Source organism: Podarcis tiliguerta (assembly GCF_965153285.1).
Source record: "Podarcis tiliguerta genome assembly, chromosome: 14".
NCBI classification, from domain to species: domain Eukaryota; kingdom Metazoa; phylum Chordata; class Lepidosauria; order Squamata; family Lacertidae; genus Podarcis; species Podarcis tiliguerta.
In genome coordinates, this window is record NC_139547.1 from 29,636,221 (window position 1) to 29,654,241 (window position 18,021).

The 18,021-nt window shown below is 52.4% G+C and overlaps 3 protein-coding genes across 3 annotated transcripts in view; 2 read left to right on the forward strand and 1 right to left on the reverse strand.

Moving 5' to 3' along the window:
- Nucleotides 1-18,021, forward strand: part of ERN2 (endoplasmic reticulum to nucleus signaling 2) — a 269,302-nt gene that overhangs the window by 16,850 nt on the left and 234,431 nt on the right. The window lies entirely within an intron of this gene.
- On the forward strand, nucleotides 1,025-12,763 carry PLK1 (polo like kinase 1). The gene is made up of 10 exons (XM_083412618.1): nucleotides 1,025-2,085; nucleotides 3,741-3,909; nucleotides 5,082-5,226; nucleotides 5,875-5,968; nucleotides 6,913-7,132; nucleotides 8,035-8,193; nucleotides 8,299-8,376; nucleotides 9,453-9,607; nucleotides 10,396-10,578; nucleotides 12,012-12,763. The coding sequence occupies exons 1-10, from the start codon at nucleotides 1,684-1,686 to the stop codon at nucleotides 12,216-12,218; spliced, it is 1,812 nt and encodes a 603-aa protein (XP_083268744.1). The 5' UTR covers nucleotides 1,025-1,683; the 3' UTR covers nucleotides 12,219-12,763.
- LOC310664119 (ras-related protein Rap-2c-like) lies at nucleotides 14,463-16,182 on the reverse strand. The gene has a single exon (XM_083412700.1). The coding sequence runs from the start codon at nucleotides 15,890-15,892 to the stop codon at nucleotides 15,245-15,247; it is 648 nt and encodes a 215-aa protein (XP_083268826.1). The 5' UTR covers nucleotides 15,893-16,182; the 3' UTR covers nucleotides 14,463-15,244.

The following is an 18,021-nucleotide window of genomic DNA, read 5'->3' on the forward strand; positions in this document are numbered from 1 at the left end:
ACCACTGAGTTAAACTCTGGAACTCACTGCCACAACGGCAGTGATGGCCACCAATTTGGGTGGCTTTAAAGGAGGATTGGACTAATTCATGGAGGATGAGGCTATCAATGGCTGCTAGCCATGATGGCTGTGCTCTGCCTTCACACTCAGAGACAGCAGTGCTTCTGAATACCACTTGCTGGAAACCCCTGGAGGGGAGAAAGCTCTTGATCAGGAATCCTGTTTCTAGGTTTCCTATTGGAGCATTCCCCCAGGATGCTGGGGGTCTTTGGCCTGATCCAGCAAGCTATTCTTATGTTTTTATTGGCTGCTGTGGCTGATGGGAGTCTGACAACAGATCTGAAGGGCGCCTGTCCCTGACCTAAGCAACTGTAACCAAAACAATGGCTTATTATTCTCTTTGTGTTCACACCTAACTCCATTCCCATTGTTTTCAAATGAATAATATTGGATTATAAACAATTATAACCAAATTGTAAATTCTCCCTGGTATTCTGATAGCACAACATTCTTCAAGCTCAAGGTGGCTTACAAAGTTCTCCCTCTCCCCATGTTACCTTCAGAACCACCTTGTTGGGTAGGTTAGGCTAAGAGACAGGTCTCAGGACATCCAGTGAGCTTCATGGCAGAGTGGGGGTGTGAACGCAGGTCTCTCAGGTCCTAGTCCACTACACAACACATCTTTATAGGCAACCCTACCCATGTCCACCCAGAAGTCCTATTGAATTAAATTCGGCTTACTCAGAAGTAAGTGGGGTTATTTATTTTGTGTATAAACCTATTTTAAAACTGTATATATATATATATATATATATATATATATGAGCGCTCATTAGGGCCATAAAATTATAAACAAGGGACAAATGTATTGGCACTAAAATGAGTTTAGTATGTTAGTTTGCCTCCTGTCCTTTAATGTTAACATTTCCAGCCCGGCTCACGACAACATAGAGATCGACAGCAATTAAGTTCAAAACCTCAACCGCCAATACAACAACGGCTGAAAAGCCAAGAAGGCGACGCCATTCTAGGCGAAGACGTGAGCAAGCACTTGGCGGAGAGCCTCGACTCGCTCCGCGGGGCCCGGGCGAGGCTCTCCAAAAAGATCCTATGCCTGCAGCCCGGCCCGCTCCATTGCATCGCAGCTTCCGACGGGGTTCCCCAGCAAAGACCTACGACGGAACTTGGAAGCGCTCTCTTCCGCATGTTTACTCAGGAGTAAAGCCCTCCAGCTATTAGACGGGTCGGTCTCCCATGGATGCGCGCAGCAGCAGCAGCTTTGCGCAAGCCGCCCTCGGCTGCTGCGCTGGCGCCGCTTTGCCCGCTGCTGTCGGGGCGGGGCTGGGACGGTGACGGCCTCCCGGTCTCGCTCGCCCCCTCCCTCCCTCCCTCGCGGGCTCCGGTTCCCGTCGTGCTCCGCGGCGCTGGAGGCGGGTTGGAGTTTAAATCCTGCCGGCCAATGAGGAGCGCGCTCGGGGCTCCGTAACGCTCCGGCTCTAGGTTTGAAATTGGTGCAGCGACCGAGCAGAAGCCGTCGGCCGGGTCGCTGTGGTTGCTGCTGCTGCTGCTCATCGCTGTCACGGAGCCTGGACGGAGCGCACAGCAGCGCCACCCTCACTCTCAGGCCCAACGGGAGCGCAGCGCAAGGAGCCTCCGGAGCAGCATCCGAGGAAGGCGTCGGGGATGAGCGCGGCGGTGCCCAGCAGAGGGTCCCGCCCGGGGGCGTCGGCGGCGCCTAGCGGTGGTGCCGGGGGGAGCCGGGCGTCTTCCGCGGCGTTGAAGGAGAGCAAGGCCATCCCGGAGGTGCTGCTGGACCCGCGGAGCCGCCGGCGGTACATGCTGGGTCGCTTCCTGGGCAAGGGCGGCTTCGCAAAATGCTACGAGATCACGGACGTGGAAAGCCAGGAGGTCTTCGCGGGCAAGATCGTGCCCAAGTCGCTGCTGCTGAAGGCGCCGCAGAAGGAGAAGATGTCCATGGAGATCGCCATCCACCGCAGCCTCCACCACCGCCACGTGGTCGGCTTCCACGGCTTCTTCGAGGACGCCAACTTCGTCTTTGTCGTGCTCGAGCTCTGCCGGCGGAGGGTGAGGACCCGGGAAGGGGGAGGGCGCGCAAAGGGCGGCGGCCGCGGCGGGCTCGGGGTTCGCTGCCGGAGGGGCGCAGAGCCCCGGGCTGGGGGTTGGGTTTGAAGGGACCGACCCTCCAGCAGCCCCTGGCTAGGCAGGCCTGGGAACTGCCAGGCCGTAGCCATAGCTTCGGTTTGGCAAGGGAGGGCGTGGATCCGGTTCCCCAGGCGACGGCCTCTCGGTGGGGTAGGGTGGGCGCCTTTGTTGGCCGCGTTCCCAAGCGACTGGATGTGTCGTTCCAAGTAGCTGTTTTCGGCACTTAGGGGATAATGCAAGCCGTCTCTGAGCACCTGCAGAGTACCTTCCCCGTAATCGCTCACTACGACCAGCCCCCATCAAACAACAACCACGCTAGGTGGTCCTCCTCCTTGTCTTGACATATCTGCTTCGTAGGAAGATTCCCTCACTCCAGAAATAGGGGGTTTCATCAATAGCCTTTGACTTAAGTTCAGCTGCTGCTGTCATCTCCCTCCTAAGTTAAGCTTATCTGGGGTTATTGGTTTGTTTTATCATGTATTTTGTGTCCTCATCTTGTATTTCTGTATTGTGAACAGCTCTGTGACCTTTGGATGAAGGGTGGTATACAAATTAAATAAACTGAATAAAGGAAGGCTTGAACCCTTCATCACTCTCTCATCCCTGGCTATGGAATGAGATGACTGGTTCTGAACAGCCTCACTGAGATCTGGGAAGTTGAGCAATACTTAGCTGTCAGCTTATAGCTGGGAGAGATCGCCTTGGTGCCTTAGGGGTGATGAAACTGTTAAAGTTATGTTCCACAAATCATAGAATTGTAGAGTTGGAAGGGATCCCGAGGGTCATCTATCCAACTCCCTGCAATGCAGGAATCTTAACAAAAAAGCTGGGGATGTTTGCAGACCTTGACTTAAAAGCGGGGAGGTTGGTATACCACACAGCTTTTGTGACAGGCACCAAAGGCTGGTGTGAATAGGGAAGCAACATCACACCCGGAGATGGCAGGAACCCCTGCTGTGAGGAGGAATATGGAGCAGGGCAAGGAGGTTTCAGGTGGGCCTGAGGTCAACAGAAGTAGACTGTGGGCAGAGAAGGTAATATTGGCATCCTTGCATTTGCCCGCCAGTCAGAACATCAGAAGAGACCTGTGGCTGGTGTGGTGTCGTGTTTAGAGTGTCAGACAAGGACCTTGGAGAGCAGGGTTCAAATCCTCACTCAGCCATCAAGTGTGTGACCTTGGGCCAGTCGCTACATACAACACCTTGCTAAAATCAGTGCTTTGAAAAGCACAATCCACTCTCATGCCCTGGCCAAACTTTCCAGGGTTGGCGAGAGAGTTGCTGTGAACTGCATCATATTCCATTCCAGCCCCACACTTATTTGCAGGGAGGGGGCTGTCTGTCACTCACTGGACAGAGCTTCCTTGGCATCTCCACATAGGGCTGGGAATGCCCCCTGCCTGAAACCATGGAAAGCCATGGCCTTGTCTGACTCTGTATAGACAGCGCTGATCTAAATGGGCCTGCAGTCTGACGGTCTTCTAGGGCAGCTTCCTGGAGAGGAGCTCCTGCCCGCCTTGGTCAGTTCCGTGACTATCTCCTTAAGGTGCTTTTCTCTTTCCTCCTCCCTTTCCAAAGTCTCTTCTGGAGCTGCACAAGCGACGGAAAGCGCTGACGGAACCCGAAGCGCGCTACTACCTGCGGCAGATCATCCAGGGCTGCCAGTACCTGCACAGTAACCGGGTCATCCACCGCGACCTCAAGTTGGGCAACCTGTTCCTTAATGACGACATGGAGGTGAAGATAGGTAAGGGGTTTGTGCAGGGTGGGGGGCCTGGGAATTATATGGCCATGGGCTCACTGCCTGGGGAGGGAGGTTTCCTATCGTGCTGCATGTGGAGGGGAAAGAGAACTTAAGCAGCCTGGACACAAAACAATTTGATGCCACCTGGTGCACCAGAACACCTGTGTTTTTGTTCATTTAGCTTGGAGGCGGTTCTTACAATCTGATGGTATAATCTAGGAATTTTAGTGGGCTTTATCTGGCTTCAAAATGTAGGGTTGACATATTTCAAAAAGTAAGCCAGGACACTCCTGAAGTTGCTGAACCCTTTTTTTTTAAACAAAAATGCCAAAAAACGTGATTTTTCAATTGACCTCCCTAAGATCCAGGACAAAGTGCTGACTTTTGGAAATTCCCCCCAGATGTCAATTCCACCTTGAAATCCCGGTAATGTCCGGACGTATGGCAGCCCTTCTCCAAATGTGTATATTTGCCTTCTATTACATTATTTCCCAGGCTGTATGAGTGCTTCTTTGGATGGGACAACTGTCCGGTTTCTACCTGTTTGAACTGAATGACTATTACCCACTCATCACCCAAAGGTCTCAGGGTGGGTTTCGGCATTCAAAGCAATATTTAAAAAAGAGTTAAACAGCTTACAATCATATCGTTAGGAACCATCAGTATTGTGGAATGGTACTTTCCCCAAAGTGCTGCTTGGGTGCAGAGCAGGTGCCTAGCACCAAGAGGTGTGACATCTTCGGAAAACCTTGTTTCCCTCTCCCTGTCCTTTCAGTTAGGCTGAGGGCTGTAGGTTACCCATTCATCTTCTAGTGCTTCTAAACTCCCATCAAAGGGCACTAAAAGGAAGCAGACAGCAATTCTCCCCTTGCCAGGTTGTGGGAGTGGACTGGAGCATAAAAATATTTATACTGCACATTTTGAAGGAGCAAATCTGCCTTAAAACAGCACTCTGCTCACTGCAAAAAAGAAAACATATTCTGGGAGAGTTCTCCTTGCCAGCGTTCCCCAAACCTTCCAATGTGAAGTGTGCTTGCGTTAAAAATCCCCTGCCCTTTCTTGGGCCCTTACATCTCTGACTGCCTCTGAAAAGGAAGCTACTTAATGCTTCCGTTTGGGGCTCCTCTGGCGTAGCCTTGACCAAGGAAGCCTCTGTGTTCCTCCTGTTTGTCCAGGGGACTTTGGCTTAGCCACCAAGGTGGAGTATGATGGCGAGCGGAAGAAGACGCTGTGTGGGACGCCCAACTACATCGCCCCAGAGGTGCTGGGCAAGAAGGGACACAGCTTTGAAGTGGATGTCTGGTCCCTCGGCTGCATCATGTACGTTTTGCTGTGTAAGACTTGAGTGGATCTAATGGACACCAGGGGTTTTCCTCATCAGTGCTGGTGGGAAATCAGTAGAGGGGAAGTTGGGGTAATGAAGTCAGGTGGTGTTAGAACTTCCAGTCTTTCTCTTCCCTCCCCAAGTTGGATAAAAATGTGGTGTCCCGTCCCCCTAAAACACTTCCAGTTTCCTTTCCAGGGGTGCCTCTCACGGGGGAGGGACTTTTCAGGGATGTGCCTGGTTGTATCACTTGTTCTAGGTGGGGATGACTGCCCAGGACAAATACCTTCGGTGTCTTTGCCTAACATGGGAATTCTCGCCCCAAACATCCTGAGAACATCAGTTGGGGTGGGGGGAGGCTGTTTTAGGCACAGCCTGTCTCTGTTCCCCTCTGCACAAACTGGAAGGAAGCGGGGAGATTCTTATGTTCTGCTCCCTCCAACCCCACCTTGGATGTGCTGGGAAGGGGTGAGAAGCAGGGTGAGTCATGCTCTGTGCATTTTGAGGAACAAGAGTTTCAGCGGTGTAAACATGGCTTGTTCCACGAAAGAGGGAGAGAAAGAATGTTTGGGTGGGCACTGGGCTCTTTAGCGTTCCTCAGCACCCACAGTTGATGGATTTCCATATATGGTCTCTCCTTGCAGGTACACTCTCCTGGTTGGGAAGCCCCCCTTCGAAACCTCCTGTCTGAAAGAAACGTACATCCGAATTAAGAACAATGAGTACACCATTCCATCGGTACAGCCTTCCCTGGATACGGGAGAGTCTGGAGTTGGGTGGGGTGGGGTCAGAAGTGGGCACCCCTTATCTCCTGAAAGTGGAGTTGGCAGCAACTGGGAGAGGGATTTTCATTCAAATTTCTAAGCTGAGTCGTTTTGAGGGCTCAAGGTGGGGTGAATTTGGGGAAAACAATTGAGTCTGCACAAAACACAGAACTGAAGCTGCCCCCAAAGCAGTTTAGGCTTATGTCTACACAGCAGAATTCCATTTAATGAACAACATCTCTAATGAGCCAAAGTTTCCCCAGTGCTCATTATAAGCTAAAGAGAAGAAGAACACAGTGGTGAATTATTTGGGCCTCTTTCCCCCCCACTGCCGCCTCAACCTCCTACTTTTCGCAGTCCCCAACACCCAAATTTAGCCATGTTGCTTGCTTCCTCTCCCCACCCTCCATTTACCTTATCACAAGATTTGAGTACCGTTGAATAACCCCATAAAGAAAGCCCTGCCCATATGGAACCTAGAACCTGGCCTTGTGCTCTGGGTGAGAGCATAAGAAGTGCCTGCTCTTTTAGGCCTAATAGGGCTGAATCTAGTCCAGCATTCTCTTCTCAAAGTGACCACCCAGATGCCCGTTATGGGAAATGTTCAAGCAGGATCTGATCCCGAGAGCCCTCTCCCCTGCTGTGGTTTCCAGCAACTGGCATTCAGAAGCATTGCTGCCTTCAACTGTGGTGGCAGAGTATAGCCATCCTGGCAAATAGTCATTAATAGCCTTCTCCAGGAATTTGCCCAATCCTCATTTCCTGCGGGAGTGAGTTTCATAGTTTAGCCGCGTGCTGTGTAAAGCAGGACATTTTAGCAGCTCAGGCCCTGTTTAGAGCTCATGGCTGTGGGGTTGGTGCGCCTGCCTGTGTCTTGTGTTCGTTCCATTTCCCAACGCTACTCTTCCTCCTTTCCAGCACATCAACCCCATAGCTGCTACCCTCATCCAGAAAATGTTACGGTCCGACCCGGCTGCCCGCCCCACCATTGATGAGCTGCTGACCGATGAGTTCTTCACCACGGGCTACATCCCGTCACGGCTGCCCACCACTTGCCTCACGATACCCCCTAGGTTTTCTTTGGCCCCCAGTGGGTTTGATGCCAGCTTGAGGAAGCCTCTCACAGTGGTCAACAAAGGTGAGGGAGTGAGCGGGGGAAGGCTTGGCTGCGCTTGCAGCCCAGGTAGTAACTTAATAAGGGGGAGGGGGTGATACAACAACACCTAGAATGTCCCATAAGACTCATCAATAGACAAGGAAAGTGCCTGTACAGTCGTACCTTGGATCCCAAACGCCTTGGAACTCGGACGGTTTGGCTTCCGAACGCCGCAAACCTGGAAGTGATTGTTCAGGTTTGCGAACATTCTTTTGGAACCCGAACATTTGAGAGGGCTTCCACGGCTTCTGATTGGCTGCAGGAGCTTCCTGCAACCAGTCAGAAGCTGCCATTTGGTTTTTGAACGTTTTGGAATTCGAGTGGACTTCCGGAACTGATTCCATTCTACTTCCAAGGTACGACTGTATTTTTTTTATTTCATGAAATGTATACACTGCTTGCTTGTAAAAAAACATCAACCCCAACCTCAAAGCAGTGTACAAAAATGGTATAACAATAAGATTATCACTAAGAACAATTAGCAACAATAATTTAAGACTTAAGCTAAAATAATAACGGGCTGCAAACGGATTAAAGCTTGCACCAACTTTCTAAACATCAGGGCCAATGAGAATGGTTTTTAGCAGGCATCTTACAGCAAAGATGCCTGCTTGATCTCAGCAGGCAAGGAGCTTCAAAGTGCAAGTGCTGCCGCACTAAAAGATCGGATACTTACAAGTGTGGAAGGGGCATAATGTGGCACTTGTAGCTGTGCCAGTTCTGCCAGTGAAACCCAGGCAAAATGGAGTGAGCCGAACTTTTGGGAAAGGTGTGTGGGTCTGGCTGAGGCTGCACAGGGTGTCATTTCCAACTGGGAAGCTGAGCTCCATGAGCCAAGAGTGGAACAAGGCAGCATCCCTTGCTTCTCTCTCTTTCCTGCACAGGACCAGAGAGCCCTGCGCTGGAGAAGCTGCCCGAGAAGGAAGAAGAGGTGGCCCTGCGGGAGCCCAGGAGTCCTGTGGACAGCCACTTGGCTGACCTTCTGCAGCAGCTGACACTGGTCAATGGGTCCAATCCTGCAGAAAGAGTACCCATCAGACAAGGTGTGGTCCGTGTGTGTGTCTTGTACCTGAGCCAGCCTTGCTTGATTGCAGGCTTCACTCCCTCTTGCTTAACCTCCATTTGGTAACCACAATTCTCTTTTTCAGAGGAGGCTGAGGACCCAGCCTGCATCCCCATCTTCTGGGTCAGCAAATGGGTGGACTACTCGGATAAGTACGGCCTAGGTGGGTAGTCAACTGGGCACAGCAGCTGTCCCGGCGGAGAAAGTGCACTTTGGGAAACAGGGCCATTGGGCAAAGTGAAGCAGTTGCCTCAGGCGGCAGATCCGACCTCCGAAGAGTGTGCTGCCCACCCCTCTCCAGTCTCTTTAACTCCCTCTCTACCTTCAGCTCAGGGAGGTGGTTGCAAAGGAAGAGGTGGGAGGGTATTTTATGTTTTGCCTCAAGTGGCAACACATCCCAAGTTGGTCCTGTTGGGAACAGACCAAAAACTCACCTATCAATGAGGCACGCCCATGTTCCAAGCTGCCACCCTTACACCTTCTTAATCATTTAAATTTTTATTTTCATGAGAACAAGAATAATAAGGGGGGGGGGAGATACATGGAGGGCAGGGGCAGGGGACGGGGCGAGACACAATTTCAGGAACCGGGGAAGTCCACAAGATAAAAGAAAGAGTTGCTGGTTCCCTTTATGATGCTAATGTGGTTTTTGTGGCTGTTCAGATTTTTATTTGCATGACTTTTGCATGACTCAGATTAAAATGTTGGAGGGAAATACCAAAAGTAACCGGGAGAATACCAAAAGAAGCCTTGACCTAAATCCAGGGGTGGAACATCTGTCCAGAAATTAAGCGAGATGTTGGCAGGTGGAGCCGTTGGTCAGCGTTTATTTTATTCATTCGTTTGGGTTCAAACCTTCCTCCCAAAGGAGCCCAGGGTGGCAGGACTCACTAAGGGGCAGGAGCTTGCAATGAAATTGTGCAGAAGTGATGTTATTGTCTGTAGTGCCTGTGGTTAGTTGGTATGAAAGAGGAAACCTCGGAGCTCTGCTTCAAGACCAAAACATCTGCCAAAGCATGACCATGGGGCCTCTGAGATCTGGTGGCATAGGGCGGTATACAAATCGATTGATTAACAGATGCAAAGCACCTGCTTTGGGGGCAGAGCTCCTGGCCACTTGGGTAGGAAAGAGTCTTGGGTTCTCCGCGGGAGACAGCTGAGACCACGGAAAGGCAAGATTCTCCTTGGTTTGGAATTAAGGCAGGTTTTGAGTGCTCCCCTCTGTTCTCCGCACCCCAGGCTACCAGCTGTGCGACAACAGCGTTGGGGTCCTCTTCAACGACTCGACCCGCCTGATTATGTACAACGACGGGGACAGCCTGCAGTACATTGAGCAAAATGGCTCCGAGTCTTACTTCAACGCACGTTCCTACCCAGAGGCTTTCAGCAAGAAGGTCAGTGACTCGAGCCTCATGGCAGCGGCTAAATTTGACCATGTGCAAAGTGTCCCTACCCTTGCCACTGAGCAGCTGCCTTTCTGTATCTGAGATGAAGGTGCGAGGGACTTCCGGCCATCACTCGGCCCCAGGGTATTTCTTTTCCTTGCAAAAGAAACAACCATTTTCATTTTGGGAAAGGGCAGCATCTATGTGAGGTTGGGGGTCTGGTGGCAACAAGAGGGCTGTTGGCTCTTGCTGGCTGCAAGTGGGAGGCTACTTAAGAATTTAAGAGCAACCCTGCAGCTGGGCCAGTGACCCATCTAGTCCAGCATCCTGTGGCCACTGGGGGCCAACCAGATGCCCCTGTGGGAAACCAGCAAGCCAGGTGGGAGCCCAGGAGTCCTCTCCCCTGCTGTGGTTTCCAGCAACTGGTATTCAGAACATTGAATATCTGCAGCATAACCATCATAGCTTATAGCCATCAATAGCTCTCTCCTCCCTGAATTTGTCTAATCTTTTAGAGTCATCTAGGTTGTTGGTCATTTCCGTCTCCTGTGGCAGTGAGTTCCATAGTTTAACTATGTGCTGTGTGAAGAAGGACTTTCTTTTATACTATTCTGGTGTCTGTGTGGCCTAAGGGGGGGTTGCATTTAAATCCTGATGGGTGGAGGATGCCGTTATGAGATCTGGGCTTCTGTTGCCAATAGCTTTTTGTCAAGCCTTGCTGGAACGTAGCATTTTGAGGCCTGCCTCTGCTCCGCTGCTGTTTTGCTGACGTGGGCCCTTGTTTTTGTCTCCTGCAGATCACGCTGCTGAGCTACTTCCGCAACTACATGAGCGAGCACTTGCTGAAGGCGGGAGCCAACATCACCCCCCGAGAGGGAGACGAGCTGGCCCGCCTCCCCTACATGTGCTACTGGTTCCGCACTCGCAGCGCCATCATCCTGCACCTGAGCAATGGCACTGTGCAGATCAACTTCTTCCAGGTGACCTAACAGGAGCGGGGAAGCTCTCCCCACCCTGCCAGCCTGCATGTATTTAGGGGTGGGTTTTGAAGCTAGAAATTATCCCCTCCACCCTCCAAAAGGGACAATCAATGGGTTCCTTAGGGAGGAAAGATGGGCTTAGAAGTTGAATTAATAATAATAATGGCTGGCTGGCTGTCCATGCTGTCAACTGGTTCAGCTTGGGGTGTCACAGGCATCTCTCCTTTAACAGGTTTAATGCTGCCCCCCCCCCAATACTGTACCTAAAAGTACCCTGATGGATCTGGTCAATAGCCCATCTAGTCCAGCATCCTGTTCTCACAGTGGCCAACCAGGTGCCCCCTTGGAAATCTGCAAGCATGACCTGAGCACAAGAGCCCTCTTTCCATCTGCGGTTTCCAGCAACTGGCATTCAGGAGCATTGCTGCCTCCAGCTGTGAAAGCAGAGCAGAGCCATCATAGTTAGTAGCCATTGATGGCGTAAAGGTGGAACTGAGAGCAGGCAAAGGAGAGGGACTGTGTGCGAGATGCCTCCAAGGGCACAGAGGAGGATACCCTGGCTTCTTCGCCTTTGTCTCTCTAAGGGGCAAGATTTGAGTCTCTTCCTACTCTAGTTCCTTTGGCTTCAGAACTCCTCTTGGGATTATGAAGCCGGCGTGTTTGTGGAATGCTGTTCTGGCTGCTTACAGCAAGTGCAGGGAATCCTTTCAGCCCAGGGGCCGCATTCCATTCTGGGCAGCCTTCTAGGGGCCACATGTCAGTGGTGGGTGGGGCCAGAGGCAAAAGGGGGCAGGGCAACCAACACAAACTTCACCCTTGTGCAGCAGGCTAGATTTTGACCCCCTCCCTCCTCCATCCAGGTGAGCATGAGGCATGAAAAGAGTTGAAGGGTGCATCCCATCCAGGCGAATCTGAAGCTGGGCCAGTGATGAGAGGCCTGGGGAGAGTTCTGAGCACAAATGGAGGATTGCATGAAGGCCCTGGGCATGAAATTACCTGCACTGGTTTAAATGGATCTAGAACAGGGCTCCAGTTGCTTTTGGACTGCAATTCCCATCCTTAACCACTGGTCCTTCTAGCTAGGGATGATGGGAGTTGTAGTCCAAAAGCAGCTTGAGACCCAAGTATGGGAAACCTTGATCCAGATATTCCTTATATCGGGAATAGCCAGGTTTTTGTGGGCTCCAACTCCCACCCACCTCCCTTCTTGGCCAAGCTGATTCTGGGACCAACAGGAGTTGTGAAGGCCCAGAATAGTCATCATAGGCACCGCTGGTTTCCCAGCTTTGTCTTGTGTGCAGTTTTACAAACTGCTACCTCGCATTGCATTAATGCCACCATCCTAATCCCCTGTGGCTGCCTCTCAGAGCTGAAGGAGCCCAGCTGGTGCTAATTTGTCTCTTGCATGTATTTTCTCCATCCTCTGCCCACAGGACCACACCAAGGTCATCCTGTGCCCCTTGATGGCAGCCGTCACCTACATCAATGAGAAGCGGGAGTTCCGCACCTACAAGCTGAGCCTGATTGAGGAGTTTGGCTGCTGCAAGGAACTGGCCAGCCGCCTCCGCTATGCCCGCACCATGGTGGAGAAGCTGATGAACTCCAAGCAGGGCGTTCCCTGCCCCAAACCTTCTACCTAGCACCTGGCTGCTGTGCTTGTGCAGCAGCGAAGGACTCTCTCGCTGTCTCTTCCAGTTCCAATACCGTTAAGGGCTGCGGCATTCCTGCCTTTCCCTCCCAGCTGGTGTCACCTCTGCCTGGCTGTGTCCTGGCACAGGGAGTGGCTTCTAGTTGGGCGGTGCTCCTTACAGGGGGGCTAAATGCCCCCCCAGCCCAGCCTAGAAGACTCTTAATTTTTTAAACAAACAACAACCAAGGATTTGTTTTCTCCCGATTCTGCTGGAGAAAAAGCCCCCATTTCTCCCTCCTCTCAGCCCAGCCCAATGAGGCCCCTGATGCAGCTTAAGAGTTGGGGGTTTCGGTTACACCATGTAAGTTACTTGTACGTGGTCTGTCTGCTGAGCCTTCCTCTTATGGGCACTCTCCCTCCTCTTCCTGCTGTAGTTAAACTGTCTGGCATTTTGTTCTTTGACTCTAAGCCACCAGACTTTTAAATATTGAAACTAAAGTCTACACCAACTAAACTTTTTGTACATTACTTAATAAAGAAGATTTTCTGGAAGCATTCAGTGGGTTCCTCCACACTGCCTTCTCCACCCTTGTAACTCTGAAAGGGTTCTGTGGCCACTTTTGCACATCACCCTCTAATAGAGTTGCAGGTCCCAAATCCTTGGCTGCCTTTACTCCCTGATGTTTCTTGCCTGGGGCTGCAAGTCTCCTTCCCCATAGAGAACAGATTCCTAGGGGACATATTGAAATGGCTTCTGCTCTGCTGTAAGAAACTGTGGCCCCTTCGTGCCTTCTCTGCATGGACACATTGGGAGAAGTGGGCCAGGTCCCAAAATGACAAGCCCAGAGGATTGGGGCACTATCAAGCAACAAAGGATTAGTTCCCTATAGATTCAGAAGAGCCACTTCTGCAACTCCTAGAGAAGAGACTCATTGGCTGCCTCTTCCCTTTTAACCTAGCTAGGACTGCCCCACAACTGAGCTTTCCCTTTCAGGTGAAAAACGTCCACCAGCCCATCATAGTTGTGATGCTGGATCTCTGGTCTCCAACTCTGCAGCATGACTGTTCTTAGTTTTGGAGGGATTTAGCAGGGGGAGGGTAGTGATTGTGCCTAAGCAATACCAGTGTTTCTTCTGCGAAATGGGTATCTTGCAGTGCGCACAGCAGTTTTAACAGTAAAAAGAATTAAAACTTGCCAGCCTTTAACATAGGATGCTGACGCCATGCCTCAGGATGTTTCACAGAGCAAGTGTTGGATGCAAACATGAGGAAGATGACCATTAGTATTAATTGCAGGGGAGGAAAAGCAGAAGGGAGCCTTTGCTTTCCTGCTGCCCTCCAGCTTATCTGGAGTGAAACTCACATCTGTTTCAGGCAGCAAAGCTGTAAGATGTTGGCACCAAAGATGCACTTCTTTATCCTGGACCAGGTATGGGGAAACCGTGGCCTTCCAGATGTTGAACTACAGCTCCCAGCAGCCTTGGAAAGCATGCCCCCAAGGATCATGGGAGTTGTGATTCAACATCACCTGTCTAGTGCGAAAGCCAGGGCATCCTGAGCAAAGGGGCTTTGAACAGCTGTGATGCGGTTTGCCTCCTACTAGATGCTTGAGGGGAGGTTGCAGCCACCCAGTATTGGCAACTCATGTTGCTGCCCAAGGACACACACCCTGCCTTGAAGGCTGGCAACTGAACCTCATCCACAGCATACATTTAAAGTGATGATATTGCAGAATCCCAGGAGCTGTAATTTGTTAAGGGTACTGGGGGTTGTTAGGAGACCCCTGCTGCTTGAGCTACAACTGACAATCCCTCTTCTCTGCAAATTGGTAACTGTGGGTCTATGGGGGGAGGGTCTGCTAATGTTTCAAATTTAATATGCCATTCGGGCTGAATGTCCTAGAATAAAGGATAGTCTCATGCCACACCTAACAGCAATTTCCACAAACCTGCCCTCCCAAGGTCCTTTCAGCTCAGTATTGTCTGCACCAGGCACCCCCAAACTCAGCCCTCCAGCTGTTTTGGGACTACAATTCCCATCATCCCTGACCACTGGTCCTGTTAGCTGGGGATGATGGGAGTTGTAGTCCCCAAACAGCTGGAGGGCTGAGTTTGGGGGTGCTGGTCTACACTGACTCACAGCATTGGCTCTCTGGGGCTTCAGACACTGAGGACTGAACCTGGGACCTTCTGATCTGTTCCTGAGCTGGCCTCTGTGTGGTCCCACCCACTTGGTTCACCACAGAACTATGAAACAAGGGAGTAACAGTTTATTCTCCAAAACAGGATTACATATAAAAAACAAGTCACATTCCTTCAAGTTCAGAATCGTCTTTAAATAAACAAGCATAGGTGCAAGCACTCTGTCCCGCCAACCCAAACTCCATACTCCATCCTAATGGATCAGCCCCCAGCCAGCAATGCTGTTAAGGTACAGCAGTAAGTACTGTTTCCACCCTACACAAGTCAAGAACAGGCAAGTGAACAATGCCTTGGAAACAGCCAGCTGGAACTGAGTGCCAGGCACCCAGGTTTCCTGCAGAAGTCCGGCCTCCGAAGTCTCCTGTTGGGCTCTGTCCGAGGCCTGTCTTCTGGAAGAGAGCGCCCCCAACCGGTTGCCAAGAGCAGGCTCGGCAGAGTCCATGTCCTGGAACGGGCCACCTCGATGGCCAGGCAGCTTGGCACAAAGGGGTGTGTCCTTCCCTCGAGCCGAAACTCTTGCGCTCCGAAACCCAAGTCGCAAGTGGGGGCAAGTGCGCAGTCCGCCGCGGGGGCGCCAGATGCAAAAGAAGGGCACTTGCTTCTGTCGCCCCGCCGGGTTGGACGTGTGTGTCTCTTTTGGGACTCGATCCCCTAGCCTCAACCCACCAGGGAGAGGCGTCTCTGCATGGCTCGCTACTCCGGAGAGGCAAACGCGCTCCGTTTCTTCCCCCTGCTTCACTCGTGCTCGACGACATTCGCTTCCTCGGCCGCCCCGTCGGCTGCCTACGAGGAAAGGGGCGCCGCAGCGGCCGCTGGGCTTCCTCCGACGCTCCGGCTAGCAGATGGCGCAGTTGGGGCTCTTGCTCGGGCGTCGCCGCGTGGACGGCGTCGGCTCCTTGGCCAGCGGGTCGGGGATGGAGCGGCGCCGGAGGGCCGGACTGAGGCGCCCGCTGAGCACGTCGACTTGGCCCAGCAGCTCCTGGAAGAGCCCGACCACATTGCAGCCCTGCTTGGCCGACGCCTCGACGTGGCGAGCGCCCCACTCGCGCTGCACTGTGGCGGCGGCCAGGCGGTCGCTGTTGCCGGTGGCCGGGCCCAAGTCGGACTTGTTGGCGACCACCACGAGGCGGACCGGGGCGCCGGGCTTGGCTTCCAGGATCTCATCGCGCAGCCGCTGCAGCTCCTCGAAGGAGCCCGGCTCGTGGGGCGAGTAGACGAGGGCGAAGACGTCGCCGTGTTGGATGCAGAGGCGGCGCATGGCCGGGAAGCTGTAGCTGCCGCTCGTGTCCAGCAGCTCCAGGCGGAGGCGCAGCGCCGGGCCCGGCGGCTCCAGGTCCAACTCCAGCACGTGCAGTTCCTCCACGGTGCGACGGTGGCGGGCCTCGAAGGCGTCGTGCAGGAAGCGGCGGATCAGCGCCGTCTTACCCACGCCCGCTGCGCCCAAGAACACCAAGCGCACCCGGGCCTCTGGCTTTAGCGACATCGTGGAGCTGTTTATCTCTGGTCGGTCCGCTACGACGGGGCAGCCGCTTTATCTGCTGAGGCTGCAGCCCGCGGCCAATCGAACAGCCGGAGGAGAGGCTCAGGCGGGCCGGTCTGCGGTGGGAGGGGCTGCCTGCTGGCCGCCCGCCAGCCCGGGCAATTGTTTGCCTCGCGGGCGCGCCCCGGAAGGCTCCGCACCCTGGGAGCCGAGCACGCGTTAAGGGGCTTCTCAGCATTGGCAACAGGACTTCGCTGCGTGGTTTCCCCTTCCCCGCACAAAAGACTTCTAGGGTAAGCCTCTGTTCTGTTGTTTTTGGTGTTTTTTTTTTTACAGATGGCAGCAGACTGGTGCAGTTTTTGACACAGCAAATCACTTCCAAGCACTTAGAGGTGATGGATGATCTAAGCAAGATATAAATCCTGTTCGCAACAAATAATGGGTATTCTCCCAGCATTAGCCCCCTGTATCTGCAACAGGGGTGTGTCACTGGCCCACCTTACAAAGGTGTTGTGAAGCTTGCTTTCCTAGGCAAAGCACTTTGAACACACCAAAGAACTTATTACAGTACTAATAATACCCAAAGCTGCATACAGGCTGCACACACATGGTACATTTAAAGCACCCCCAACTCCTGTAACTTACCCCTTAGGTAAAGGTAAAGGGGCCCCTGACCATGAGGTCCAGTCACAGATGACTCTGGGATTGTGGCGCTCATTTCGCTTTATTGGCCGAGGGAGCCAGCGTACAGCTTCCAGATCATGTGGCCAGCATAACTAAGCTGCTTCTGGCGAACCAGAGCAGCACACGGAAATGCCATTTACCTTACCGCCGGAGTGGTACCTATTTATCTACTTGCACTTTGACGTGCTTTCGAACTGCTAAGTTGGCAGGAGCAAGTACCGAGCAATGGGAGCTCACCCCGTCGCGGGGATTCAAACCGCCGACCTTCTGATCAGCAAGACCTAGGCTCTGTGGTTTAACCCACAGCACCACCCCTTACAAAGCTACAATTCCCAGCACCCTTAACAATCTACAGTTCCCAGGATCTGGTGTGAGTGTGGTTTAATTTGGAGTGAGTTTCTGGTAGAGGAGGGACTTGACCCCCGGCGTGCGGTCCATGGGCATAGCCAGGATTTATGTTAGGGGGCAGGCTTCATGCTGGAGGGAGCAGAACCTCAGTTAAGTATTTTCATTTATTTATTTGATCTGGGCCCCTTGGCTATGCCCATAGTGCTCTCTGAGTGACCTTAAGCTTGGACGCCACCAGCATCTCCCCTCCCCACCCTCAGTGCAAGGAGTGAGCCTTTCTCCAGTTTTGGCCAACATTTTCTCCTCCTATAGTGGAAGGGGAAACAGACAGACTTGGTCTTACACTGCAATTCTTTCGAAATGTATTTATTTATTAGCTGCAGTGGCCAAGAAAGCCTGGGGCATGTGTGGCATCTCAGCCTCTCAAGGCAGAAAAATTAATTCCCTGGGAAGGGAGTTATCTGCAGATGGAAAACTTCCCTTCTGCCAACAACCTTGGCTTGGAGTGCCCAGAAGGAAAACATTTGTAGAGTCCTGGGATGAGAAACTGGGTCAGGTTTACTGGGACAGGAACAGGGGGTGCTTAGAAATGCCAGTGCCAGGAGCTGCAAAGTTGTCTTAACTGAAAAGTGATGCTTTGTCAGGCTGTCCTCAGAGTCCTACCAGAGCTACAGGGATGGTGCATTTTGTCCTGCCCTGCCATACTACCTCTGGCAAAGGAAGAGTGTGTTTCACATCCCCTCCCTTGCTTCCCCTCCCCACAAAAAAACCTTTTTAAAAGCTGTCCCACTCTGATGGTTTCTGGAACCATTCATCTGTGCCCCCTCCCAACAAAATGATGCAATTCAGCGGCCGGTGTTAGACTTGGATGGGAGGTTGTCTGCAGTCAGGTCCAACTCATTGTGCACCTCCAGGCAATAATGAAAAGAAGTGGGGACCTGAAGCCAGTGGTGCCTGGTGCCTACTAGGCAGAGCTGGTGGGGCAGCCAAGAACAGGTTGTGTCAGTGACAGACAGAGCCAATTAATTCTACTCCCCCCACCGCTGGCCCCATCCTTAAGGAGGAGGTAGTTGACAGCCAGGGCTACCCCCTGGACTGGT

Bases quoted from the DNA above. Each gene is read 5' to 3' on its own strand.
- LOC310664119 (XM_083412700.1), bottom strand. From the start codon at position 15,892: ATGTCGCTAAAGCCAGAGGCCCGGGTGCGCTTGGTGTTCTTGGGCGCA.
- PLK1 (XM_083412618.1), top strand. From the start codon at position 1,684: ATGAGCGCGGCGGTGCCCAGCAGAGGGTCCCGCCCGGGGGCGTCGGCG. The intron at 3,910-5,081 runs GTAAGGGGTTTG...CTGTTTGTCCAG, and splicing joins CGACATGGAGGTGAAGATAG to GGGACTTTGGCTTAGCCACC. The intron at 10,579-12,011 runs GTGACCTAACAG...CTCTGCCCACAG, and splicing joins TGCAGATCAACTTCTTCCAG to GACCACACCAAGGTCATCCT.